General features: G+C 47.6%; 1 protein-coding gene across 4 annotated transcripts in view; it reads left to right on the top strand.

Annotated features, from left to right (window-relative positions):
* The window catches only part of RASGEF1C (RasGEF domain family member 1C), a 119,002-nt gene that overhangs the window by 77,112 nt on the left and 29,409 nt on the right, over nucleotides 1-12,481 (top strand). For all 4 annotated transcript variants that reach the window (XR_003512020.1, XM_027548476.1, XM_027548477.1 and 1 more), the window contains exons 2-4: nucleotides 7,841-8,023; nucleotides 8,193-8,315; nucleotides 9,454-9,591. Coding sequence is in view for 3 of the 4 variants with exons in the window: in XM_027548476.1 (XP_027404277.1) it covers nucleotides 7,847-8,023; nucleotides 8,193-8,315; nucleotides 9,454-9,591 (438 nt within the window). In the remaining variant the exon portion in view is untranslated. The remainder of the gene's footprint in view (nucleotides 1-7,840; nucleotides 8,024-8,192; nucleotides 8,316-9,453; nucleotides 9,592-12,481) is intronic.

Below are 12,481 nucleotides of genomic sequence, written 5' to 3'. Positions count from 1 at the left end.
AAATTTTGGAGCAGAAAAGTATAGTACCTGATATAAAAAATTCACTAAATACACTCCAAAGCAGATTTGAGCAGATAGAAAAATCAGTGTACTTGAAGATAGGATGATTGAGATTACTGAGTCTTAATAACTAAAGGAAATAAAGGAAAAATACTGAAGAAAAGTGAACAGAGCTGAAGGAGCCTGGGGAACACAAATAAGCAAACATACACATTGTGAGGCTCCCAGAAAGAGAGATAAAGAGAGATAAAGCAGCATAGAGATTATTTGAAGAAATGATGGTTGAAAACTCCCCAAATTTGATGAAAAACATGAATACAAATGTTCAAGAAGTTCAATAAACTCCAAGTAAAATACACTCAAAGAGACACATGATGAGACACATTGTAACCAAATAGTGGATGAAAAGACAAACAGAATATTGAAAACAATGAGAGAAGCAAATTGCCACATACAAGAGACCCTCAATAAGATTATTTTCATATTTCTCATCAGAAACCTTGAAGGCCAGAAAGCAGTGGGTTTATATAGTCCAAGTTCTGACAGTAAAAACATTGCCAACCAAGAATTCAATATATAGCACAAGTATCCATCAAAAACTAGAAAAAGAAGAGCAGTCTAAACCCAAATCTACCAGAATGAAAGAGTTTATGAAGATCAGAGACTAAGTAAATAAAATATGGAATATAAAACAATTATAGAAAGTCAATGAAACCTAAGGTTGTCTCTTCAAAAAGATTAACAGAAATGGCAAGCATTTAAATAGATTGACAATAAAAAAGGAAATTCAGTTCAGTTCAGTTCAGTCACTCAGTCGTGTCCGACTCTTTGCGACCCCATGAATCGCAGCACGCCAGGCCTCCCTGTCTATACCAACTTCCAGAGTTCACTCAGACTCACGTCCATTGAGTCAGTGATGCCATCCAGCCATCTCATCCTCTGTCATCCCCTTCTTCTCCTGCCCCCAACCCCTCCCAGCATCAGAATCTTCTCCAATGAGTCAACTCTTCGCATGAGGTGGCCAAAGTACTGGAGTTTCAGCTTCAGCATCATTCCTTCCAAAGAAATCCCAGGGCTGTTCTCCTTCAGATTGGACTGGTTGGATCTCCTTGCAGTCCTCAATTACTAAAGTTAGAAGTGAAAGTGGGGACATTACTTCCAACTCTACAGAAATAAAAAAGGCATATTAGAAAGTATTGCAAACAATTGTATGAGAAAAAATTGGATAACCTCAATGAAATGTACAAATTCCTAGAAACACAAAACCTACCAAGATTGAATCACAAAGAAAATCTAAATGAACCTATTATTAGTAAGGAGATTGAATCAGTAATCAAAATCCTCCTGACAAAGCCCTGGAACTGATGGCTTCACTGATGATTTCTACCAAACATTTAAAGAAGAACTAACACCAATACTTCTCAAACTTTTCTTAAAAAGAGGAGAGAACACTTTCTCATTCTATGACAGCAGCATTTTTCTGATGTGAAAGCAAGACAAAAATACTGCAGAAAAAGAAAACTCTAGACCAATACTTCTCACAAACATTGATGCAAAAATCCTCTACAACATACTAGCAAATTGAATTTAGCAGCATATTAGAAGGACCCAATGGGATTTATTGTTAGAATTAAAAGGTGACTCAACATATTAAAATCAATTCATATATTGCATTAAGAGAAAGAAGGAAAAAAATCATTTTGATTGATGCAGAAAAATAATTTGACAAAATCCAGTATCCTTTAATGATAAAAACACTCAACAAACTAGGAATAGAAGGAAAGTACCTCTACAATAATAAAAGCCACTCATGAAAAACCCAGTTAACATTATACTCAGTGATCAGGAACAAGACAAGGATACCAATTTTTGCCAATTCTTTTCAACATGTTGTTGTTGATGTTCAGTGGCAAAATCATGTCCAACTCTTTGGGACCCCATGGACTGAAGAACACCAGGCTTCTCCTTCACTATTTCCAGGAGTTTGTTCAACCTCATGGTCATTGAGTTGAAGTCATCCAACCATTTCATCCCCTGTTTTTCCCTTCTCCTCCTGTCCTCAATCTTTCCCAGGATCAGGGTTTTTTCCAGTAAGTCAGTTCTTTGCATCAGGTAGCCAAAGTATTGGAGCTTCAGCTTCAGCATCAGTCCTTCCAATGAACATTCAGGGTTGATTTCCTTTAGGATTGACTGGTTTGATCTCCTTGCAGTCCAAGGGACTCTCAAGAGTCTTCTCCAGCACCACAGACTTCTTTGGTGCTCAACCTTCTTTATGGTCCAACTCTCACATCCATACATGACTACTGGAAAAACCATAGCTTTAATTGTATTCAACATAGCTTTAACTCTATTCAACATAGTAAAAGAGTTTCTAGCCATCAACATAGCTTTAACTCTATTCAACATAGTGCAAGAATTTCTAGCCAGAGCAAGTAAAAGAAATAAAATGCAACTAAATTAGAAAGAAATAAAATTAGCTGTTTGCAAATGAATGACCTTATATGTAGAAAACCCTAAAGATTGCAACCAAAACAAACAAACAAACAAACAAAAAAACCTGTTAGAACTAATTAACAAATTCAGCAAAGTAACAGGATACAAAATCAACCCCAGAGAATTAGCTGTGTATCTATACACTAACAATGAACAATCCAAAAAGGAAATTAAGAGAAAAGCTCCATTTACAATAGCATCAAAAAGAATAAGCTCAGAAACTTATATTTAGAAATCAAATCTGTTTAGCCCAGGAGGCAAAACACTTATGCCCTGCAACCACAAAACTTTACTAAAAGAAATGACACCAACAAATGGAGACAACCTGTGCCATGGATTAGAAGACTTAATGTTGTTAAGATGTTAACACTATCCAAAGCAATCTGCAGATTTAATGCCACCTGTATCAAAATTACAGTTGTGTTTTTTGCAGAAATAGAAAACTATCTAAAATTTATTTGGCATCTTAAAGAACCCTGAATAGCCAAAACAATCTTGAAATAGAAAAACAAAGTTGTAGGAGTTGTACCTCCTGATTTCAGAATTTACTACAGAGTAATCAAAACAGTATGGTATTGTTGTAAAGACAAACACATAAACCAGTGGAATAGAATAGATAGCCCAGAAATAAATGACAGTGTGTAGTCAAACTGTTTTTGACAAGAATGCCAAGACCATTCAGTGGGCAAAGAACAATCCTTTCCAAAAGGATGCTGTGAAAACTGGATCTTCACATGTCAGATAATAAAGTTGGACCCTTTTCTAACATCATGTACAAAAATTAATGCAAAGTGAATAAAAGACCTAAACATAAGAGCTGAAACTATAGATCTCTTAGAAGAAAACACTCAGGAAAAACTTCATGACCTTGCATTTGGCAATGATTTCTTATATATGACATCAAGGGCACAGGCAACAAAAGAGAAAAATAGATGAATTTCACTTCACCCAAATGAAAAACTGTGGTGCATCAAAGAACACTGTCATCGGAGTAAAAAGGCAACCCTCATAAAAGAGGAAAATATTTGTAAAACACAAAACTAATGAGGTATTAATATCTGGAATATATATAGAACTCTTCAAACTCAACAACAACAAAAAAAAGCTTAATACAAAAACTAGCCAAGAACTTAGACATTTCTCCAAGGAAGATGTATATGAATGGCCAATAAGCACATGAAAAGGTGTTCAACATCACTGATCATTCAGTTCAGTTCAGTTCATTTCAGTCGCTCACTCATGTCCGACCCTTTGTGACCCCATGAATTGCAGCACGCCAGGCCTCCCTGTCCATCACCAACTCCCGGAGTTCACCAGACTCACATCCATCAAGTCAGTGATGCCATCCAGCCATCTCATCTTCTGTCATCCCCTTCTCCTCCTGCCCCCAATCCCTCCCAGCATCAGAATCTTTTCCAATGAGTCAACTGTTCGCATGAGGTGGCCAAAGTACTGGAGTTTCAGCTTTAGCATCATTCCTTCCAAAGAAATCCCAGGGCTGATCTCCTTCAGAATGGACTGGTTGGATCTCCTTGCAGTCCAAGGGACTCTCAAGAGTCTTCTCCAACACCACAGTTCAAAAGCTTCAATTCTTTAGTGCTCAGCTTTCTTCACAGTCCAACTCTCACATCCATACATGACCACTGGAAAAACCATAGCCTTGACTAGACGGACCTTTGTTGGCAAAGTAATGTCTCTGCTTTTCAATCACTGATCATTAGGAAAATAAAAATCAAAACCATGATAAGATGGCATTTCATACCCTAATGGTGGCTACCATCAAAAATAAAGAAAATTGGTATTAGCATGGATGTGGAGAAATTGGAACCCTTTCATTTTACATTGCTGGTTGGAATGTAAAATGGACAGCTGCCATGTAAAACAGAATGACAAAGGGGGAAGCCACCCAAATATCACTGATGGATGAGAGCCAGGGTGACAGTGAGGGTGAGGGTGAGGGTGAGATTGATGGTGAGAGTGAGGGTAATAAAGAAAATATAGTACAAACATACAGTGGAATACATTATAAATATCCAGCCATAAAAAGAAAGGAAATTCTGACATGTGCTACAACATGAATGAACCTTGAAGACCTCACGCTAAGTGAAGTCAGTCAGTCCCAATAGGACAAATACTGCTGGGCAGGCAGCATTGGTGGCATAGTGGGGAGCATAGCTGCCTTCCGAAAGACAAATACTATATGATTCCATTTATACAGGTAGGTAGAATAGTCAAATTCTTAGAGAAGAAAGTAGAACGGAGCTGACCAAGACCTGGAGGGAGTGGAGAATGGAGACTTACTGCTTAATGGACATACAGGTTTATTTGGAGAAGATGCAAATTTTCTAGAAATGGATAGTGGTGATGATTGAGCAATGGTTAATGCCACTGAAGTGTACACTTCAGAATAGTTAATTGGAAAAAAAAAAAGAAAGGACCCGCCTGCCAATGCAGGAGAGAGAAGAGACATGGGGGTGATCCATGGGTCGGAAAGACCCCCTGGAGTGGGGCATGGCAACCCACCCCAGTATTCTTGCCTGTAGAAGCCCACGGACAGAGGAGTCTGGCGGGCTGCAGTTGGGGTTGCAGAGTCAGACGTGACTGAAGCGACTTAGCACCCATGCACACCAGCGACACCACTGGACCCGGACTTTTCTTCTGGAACGTTTTTTGATTACTACATTGTAGAGAAAAAGGAAGTAGAAGCTTGTGGCTGATTGCCTAGTAACTGCTAAGGGGATGAGGGTTTCTTTTCTGAGAGTGACAAATGTATTCTAAAATTAGCTTGTGGTGAGGGTTGGACAACTGTGTGACTATACTAAAAACACTGAATTGTTCACTGAGTGGACTCTATGGTATGTGAATTATATTTTAGGAAAATCGTTTTTAAAAGCAAAAAGTGAATAGTTAAAATGGCAAATTTTACATTAAGCAAATAAATAACTATATGCTTAACAATTTTTGAAAAAAACCTAATAGAAGAGAAGGAAGAAAGATTGGAATTCAAATGTGTAAACGTGTAAATGTCTACTACACTGGAAAGCAAAGTCAGAAGTGACTCTGATTTGAAGTTGTGACCTACCGCAAGGATAATCGCCAGCAGCTATTGATAGCTGGTTTCAGGAGCACCAGCCACAAAGCTGGACGAGCAGGGTAGAGGGCCGTTAGGCCACAGCCAGCTCAGACAACCTGGAGAAGCACAGGAGTACTGTCGACAAGGCTTTCTGGCGCAGATCTCCATTGGCATTTGGAATTGCTTCTCACATGGTGTCCTAGGCCCTTGCAGGTGGTGAGTGCCTGTGGGGAGGGCTGACCCTGGTGACTCTCTTCTCCGAGCCCGGTACTGTGCTGAGCGCTTTGTGTTCTTACTCTTACCGGCTCCTCTCCATAAACGGAAGAGGAGAGATTCTCTTCCTGTTCTCAGTGCACAAAGGCGCTCTTCAGGATCATTTTCTAGGAGTGTCCTCTCCCTCTGTCCCCTTGGTCAGGCCAGACCCAGTGCCCACTCAGGAAAGGATGCTTGAGGAAGCATCTCTTCTCCTGTCCCCTGGACACGCTGCACTGGCCAGCTGCACACATTTCTTCCATGGGTTCTTCAGAGTTCCATTTATGGCAGCCTTTTTATGCCAACGGCCAGTGCTGGGGGTGGGAGCAGCAGAATGGGTCTTGTAGACTGGCCACCCAGGAGCCAGAGATGTCATTTCTAACTGGGATTTGGAACAGGTTCCAGGGAGAAGATCCCAGGTGTGTGGCAGGAGAAAGCAAACTTTGCTGGCCTCAAAAGGCTTCTGTTAATATCTAGTGGAACTGGGCTCCAGTTTGGGGCTTTGCGTGAGGGGCAAAGGCGGCACCCACCCCAGAGCTGACCAGCATACCCCACTGAGCACTGGCAGCCCCCGTATGTCCACACGTGCAGCCACTTGCCCACTGAGGGACAGGAGACAATTTTACGAAATGTTTAGTTTCATCAGCTGAAAACTGGACACTTAACAGCTTTGCTGGAAAGGTGAAATGAAGCTAGGGCTGCCTAGGCTGCTGTCTCCACTGGTTTCCACACCCCCAGTCCCTGTCCCCCCACACCATGTGCCCTTAGGGCATCCCTCTGTGGGGCTCCTTCTGGTACCCAACCTCAGCTTGGACTCTCCAAGTCCTTCTGTATCTACTTTCAGGGCCAGGTCACCCAGAGGACAGAATTCAGAAACAGGTTGGGGCCAGGGTCTGCCAGGGGGGTATGTGGGGTAAGGTGAGCAGGGTGATGGGGAGATGAATCCCTGGAAGGCCCCTGGAGTGAGCCTGCAGGACTCCACAGTTAAGACTGTGGGGGAAACTTGAATGTCACATGGGGGATGGTTAATCAGTCACAGGCTTGGCCAGGACTTGTTGCCACACCTGCCCCAAAGGCTTCATTCAGGAAGACTGGTCAACAGGGATATATGTAGAGCCTGAGAGAGGAAGCGCTGTCCACTGCACTCTCATGGGTGGGCCCCTGCTGCAGGCCGGGCCCTTGACCTACTGGATCAGAAGACATGCCTGTTCTGGCCCCACCTGAAGGAGGTCTGGCTGGAGACTTTTCTTTGCACCAGGTGCTGGCTGCACCCCAAGCACTCTGCGGTGCTGACAAGGAGAGGCTTCTGATTCCACCAGAAGGCAGGCCCAGCCTTGACGGGGTCACTGCAGGGAAGCTTTCAGCCATGGCCAGAGGGAATGGAGGATTGAAAATGATGGGAAAGCCTTCCTGCAGGGGAAGACAGCTGGACAAGTCAGTGGGTTCTCATCGCAAAGACCTGGAAGGCCAAGCTGTGGAGGCTGCACCTGAGAGAAGCTCAAACAACTCATGTTATGGAGCAGTCCACAGAGCAGCTTCAGGCACCGCAGGATCCAGGCCTCAGCCACGGAACTCAGGAACGTGCTTTCCTGGCTCCTTGAGGGACAAAATGGTCCCAACAGTGCCATTGCATCAGCTCAGGGACCTAGGGGAAAGAGCTTTCAAGTGCCACACAAGTTCTAGGATTGCATCTGAACCCTCTAGTTAGGATCATGTTCACGTCTGATTCATTCTTGTGGCCAACAGCACGGCAAATATGCTGATTGTCTAAGCCTGGTCAAAACGAACCTTCCCTGTAAGACTCGACACTGGAAGCAGTCAGTCCCGAAATGGCCAGGACTGATAATCAAACAGAGATGGCTCCTGGGGGAGGCAGTGGCTTGGGGAGCTGCCATCCCTGGCAGACCTCCCAGGAAGTGATCACTGGGCTCAAGTGGCACAGATGTGCCTATGGGAGGAAGGGCCTGCCCAGCCAGGGATCCTGGGGGACCAGCAGATCCAACTGCCACCTTGCCATTGCAGGTGGGCATGCCCCAGACACTCAGCGCATCCGACATGGTCACCCCGGGCAGCCTTGGCCCACCCCACACCGAGCCCACGGACGGCGAGCAGGCTGGGCAGCTCCTCCTGGGTGGAGCTCCGTCCTCAGCCTCCCTGGACACCCTGATCCAGCACCTGGTGCCCACCGCTGACTACTACCCTGAGGTGGGTGATCCACCCAGTGGGGAGGAGGGGTAGCAAAATGGGCTCTGTCCCACCATGTCCGGGGTAGACAGCAGAGCTGGGGCTGGCGGGGCCTGGGGGCGCAGGGGCTGGGAGGCACAACCTCCCGGGCCTTGTGATCACATGCTGCCTTTCTCCTGTATCCCCCCAGAAAGCCTACATCTTCACCTTCCTGCTGAGCTCGCGCCTCTTCATCGAGCCCCAGGAGCTCCTGGCCCGGGTCTGCCACATGTGCATTGAGCAGCAGCAGCTGGACAAGCCAGTGCTGGACAAGGTGAGAGGCAGGGCAGGGTAGCGGGCCTCCGAGTGTGCTGCTCTCCCCTGACATGCCCTGTGAATCAATATCTTGGATAGGCAGAGATTGCCCCTATTCACCTGCCAGGGGGTTCTGACTTGTCTGAAGCCCAGAGCCAGAAGGGCAGAGTCAGAATCTTTAACCCCAGTGCTGTTTTCCAGGGTCTTAGGGGAGCCCCTGGGCTCACACAGCCCAGACCTGGGCCCCCAGAGGATCACGAGGAGACCCCCAGCTGTGGCCGGGGGTGGTCCTGCAGTGCCTGCTGCGCTGCCTGCCCCCCGCATCTTCTGTTCGATCCTTTCTTCTTCTGCTGGTCCGCTGATGGCTCAGCCTTCCCTCGGCGCCCCACATCCTTTCCTCTGTCCCTCACTGTATCCCATGGGCTGCGACTGTCTGTTTATACATGAGTCAGTAGGGTTCCACTGTCCAGTGACAGAAACCTGATTTCAACTGACCTAAGGCCAAGGGACTTCACTGGCTCACATAACTGCAGTCTCGAGCTACTGCTGGCTCCAGGGCCTCAAACATCAGTGGTCTTTCTCCCTAAGACCCCTTGCTTCATTTTCCTCTGGGCCAGCCTCTCTCTTGCTAAGGCAAGTTCTCTGCCTGGTGACAGGTGGCCTCCATGGTCCAGGGTCCTGGTCTACCCTTCCCAATCCTATGGAAAGAGGATTCCAATAAAGGTCCTGATCTCATTGGCTTAGCTTAGGTGTCATGCCCCTCTGTGGGCCAATGCCATGCCCTGACTGGCCAGCACTGATCTGGGGATGTTCCTGAAGCCCTGGGGTAGGGCCAGCTGGAAATGAAGAAGAGGGGGCACCCCACAGGCAAACTAAGATGCTGTCACCACAGAAAGGGAGATAGGAGGACTGGCGGTTATGAGTAAGAGATGACCCCCATTCCACACATTCGTCTGCCCCCTCCGCTCTCTGTGGTCAGCCCCCATGCCCATCTGTCTCCTGGGACAGAGGAAGGAGAGGCCCACCTGCCCCCAGCCATCGCTGCTGCCCTCGGGCAGCCCACTTGCACAGTGAGTGGCTGAGGCAGGGGCCACTGTGACCCCCCACCTCCCAAGCAGCCCTCACCAAATGCAGACGACCCTTGGCTTGCCTTGCAGGCCCGGGTCCGGAAGTTTGGCCCCAAACTGCTCCAGCTGTTGGCCGAGTGGACAGAGACGTTTCCGCGGGACTTCCAGGAGGAGTCAACCATCGGTCACCTGAAGGACGTGGTGGGCCGCATCGCCCCCTGTGACGAGGTGGGTGAGCCAGGCCAGAGTCCTTTCAACCTGTCTCCACCCTCACACCTGGGCCCTGAGCCTGTTCCCAGGCTGGCCTCTGGGCCCTCATCTCCTCACCCGCACCCTGGGGCCCCTCTGAAATCAGCCCCTTCCTGCCCCATCAGAGAATCGGGCACTGGCCGAGCTGGCAGGGAAATCAGGCTTCTAGGTCTAGACCTAGGCTCTTGAGCTCTCTCCTAACCTGGTCTCATCAGATGGCAAGCGAAGGGCTCTCACAGCTGCCTGGTCAGATCAGTGACCCAGCAGCCTGGCTTGGCAGAAGCCTCTTCCCCAGTAGCTTGGGAGGCAGCCTGTATACTGGGCATCAGGTGCCTCTGCACACCACACCTTGCCCTGTTCTCCCAGCTCCATTACTCTGGGGAAGGCACTTAAAGGTGAAAGAGGAACAAAACTCCCTACCTCCCAGGACTGGGGTGACAGCACAGAGGGGAGTGCATGTCGCTTGTCTTGGGAGGACACCGAATGTGGCAAGCTGATAGCCCCACAGTGGGTCTGAACCCAGAGCCACAGGAGCCAAGGGAAACTGCTAAGGCAGGCTGAGCAACAGGAAGCTGAGAAGTCCAAGGCCTAATGAAGGGAGGCCCTGCCCTGGGGCTGATTCAGAGACAGAGCAGGCGAGTGAGTTGTTCTGAGAGCTTGATGAGATGAAGGTCATCTCCTCCTCTGCATGCCTTGATCCATCTGGGGATTGATTATGACACTTGGCTTAGGTGCAGCAGGAAACGTTCAGGGAAGGCTCCATGACTGGATGGATTAGGAGAAGGAGGCAGGAAGGGGAAATGCTGAGTGGTTTGCTACATAGTTGGCTACTTAGGGTGAGTGGAGGCAGGAAGAGAGATGTTTGGGCAGTTGGGTAGGCAGGGAGATTAATAGGATAAGTGGCTGTGGAAGACTGATGGAAAGACGTGAAGGAGAAAGGCAGAAATGATAACTAGGGAGTGGGTAGATGGATGAACAGATGGATGGGAGGGTGGGTGAATGGATAGGTGGATGCATGTGTGTGTGGGTGTGGATGGGTGGGTGAGAACATGGATGGGAAGGTGGGTGGGTGGGTGGATGGATGGATGAGTGGGTAGATGGATGAGGACAAATGTTGGAATGGACGGAGGAAGGGTAGATAAATGAATTGATGGATCTGTGGGTGACTTTATAAAAGGGGAGGTGGGCATCACAGATGGACGGAAAATAGATGGATACAGAGACGGTAGATGGATGGATGGATGGATGGAGTAGAGGGTTTGAAGGGGGATGAGAGCCCAGTCCTCTGCTTTATCTCCACCCACTCCCCCCGACAGTAGGCCTTCAAGCAGTGTGAAGTCTAAGCCATTGACAAGATGGATTATCTGCCCTTGTCAGGCCTGCCTCTCCATTGGCAGAGCCATTTCAGAGGCAGACCCTGACATTCTGGCCACAGGGCTTTGAGACAGGTGCAAGTCCTGGGCTTGTTTCTTTGAGAAGCAGCGCCTCCTCACTACGCCCTCAAGAATCTGCTGGGAAATCTGTTCTAACCACCAAGTGGATGAAAATAAGACAGAGCCAAGACCTGTGAATGGGCTGTCGAAAGCAGTCATCCACCAGGTGTGGATTTTCAGAGCTGAAGTAACTCATTTAGGGAATTTCTCATCCCTTCCCGTGGAATCCAGTTAGGTAAGCTAAGTGATGTAAACCGGAGCTGAGATTCCCTAGTCCCCATGCCACCCAGCCAGGCATCGGCCAGGGATGCCCCATCTGTCCTTGTGAGTCCCACATTGCCCCTCTCCAGAAAGCACTTGCTCCCAGGGGATGTGCAGTAGACGTTGCTTCCCTTTCCTGATGCTTCAAGCAGCCTGCAGTCTGCTCCCTTCCCAGCACAGGCAAAGTCTCAGCTGAGAAAGGAGTTGGTGAGCTCTGAACCAAACTGGTAAGTCAGGACCCACGGGACTCAGAACCTGAGGTCAGGGTCAGACCTTCTGAGCCCACAGCTGTGTGACTTTGGGCGAGGTGCTTCCCCTCTCCAAATTAGTTTCCTCATCAGTCAAACGGAGATTATAACTGTTCCCACCACACAGGTCTGAGGCAGAGTCCCTGCAGTCACCTGTGCCTGTATTTCAGCACTTGGTAAACGTAAGCTCTGATGAGGAACAAGTTCTTTCCAAAACCCAGGCACATGGGGATTATTTTTAACTTTTATGAAACTTTGTTACAGAACTTTTCACACATAGCCCACCAGGCTTCTCCGTCCACGGGATTCTCCAGGCAAGAATACTGGAGTGGGTTGCCATTTCCTTCTCCAATATACAAATATAGATAGTAGTAACCATGAAGTCCCGTGTGCTCATCGCCTAGATTCATCAGTTATCAACATCTGGCCGAACTCGTTTCTTCTCTCCTTTCACACACTTCCCCCTCCCTCCAAATGTTTTTTTTTAAAAATCATAGACATTATATATTTTGCTCCAAAAACATTTCAGAATCATTTTGTAAAAGATTTCTTACACAGAGATGATAGGGTCAAATGATATGAAGTGTAGAGCACAAACAGTGGGGAAAGCACAAGTGTTTCCAGAGCTTGTGTGTCTTGGGGTTACCTAACCTCTCTGGGCCCGAAATTATTTTCTGTAAGAGGGAAGATGATAATCCCTCCGTCGCAGGGCGGTGAGGGAAACAGCGATGTTCAGGAATGTGAAGGAGGTAGGGCAGGCCAGTGGGTAGCGGGGCTTCCCCGTCAAAGTGGCTGTGAAAGGCGACGCCTTTCTCTTTCCGCCTGACTCCCTGCCGTCTCCCGGAAGCCTCGCGTTCCCCCTGTGCTCCCCACCACCTCGCAGTAGCCGGGGACAAGGGGCTGGATGGGCTCCGAGGAGGCCCTGTC

Source organism: Bos indicus x Bos taurus, chromosome 7, assembly GCF_003369695.1.
Source record: "Bos indicus x Bos taurus breed Angus x Brahman F1 hybrid chromosome 7, Bos_hybrid_MaternalHap_v2.0, whole genome shotgun sequence".
Taxonomy (NCBI): Eukaryota; Metazoa; Chordata; class Mammalia; order Artiodactyla; family Bovidae; genus Bos; species Bos indicus x Bos taurus.
Note: the sequence above shows the minus strand (reverse complement) of the source record. Positions and strands in the feature narration are given on the sequence as shown.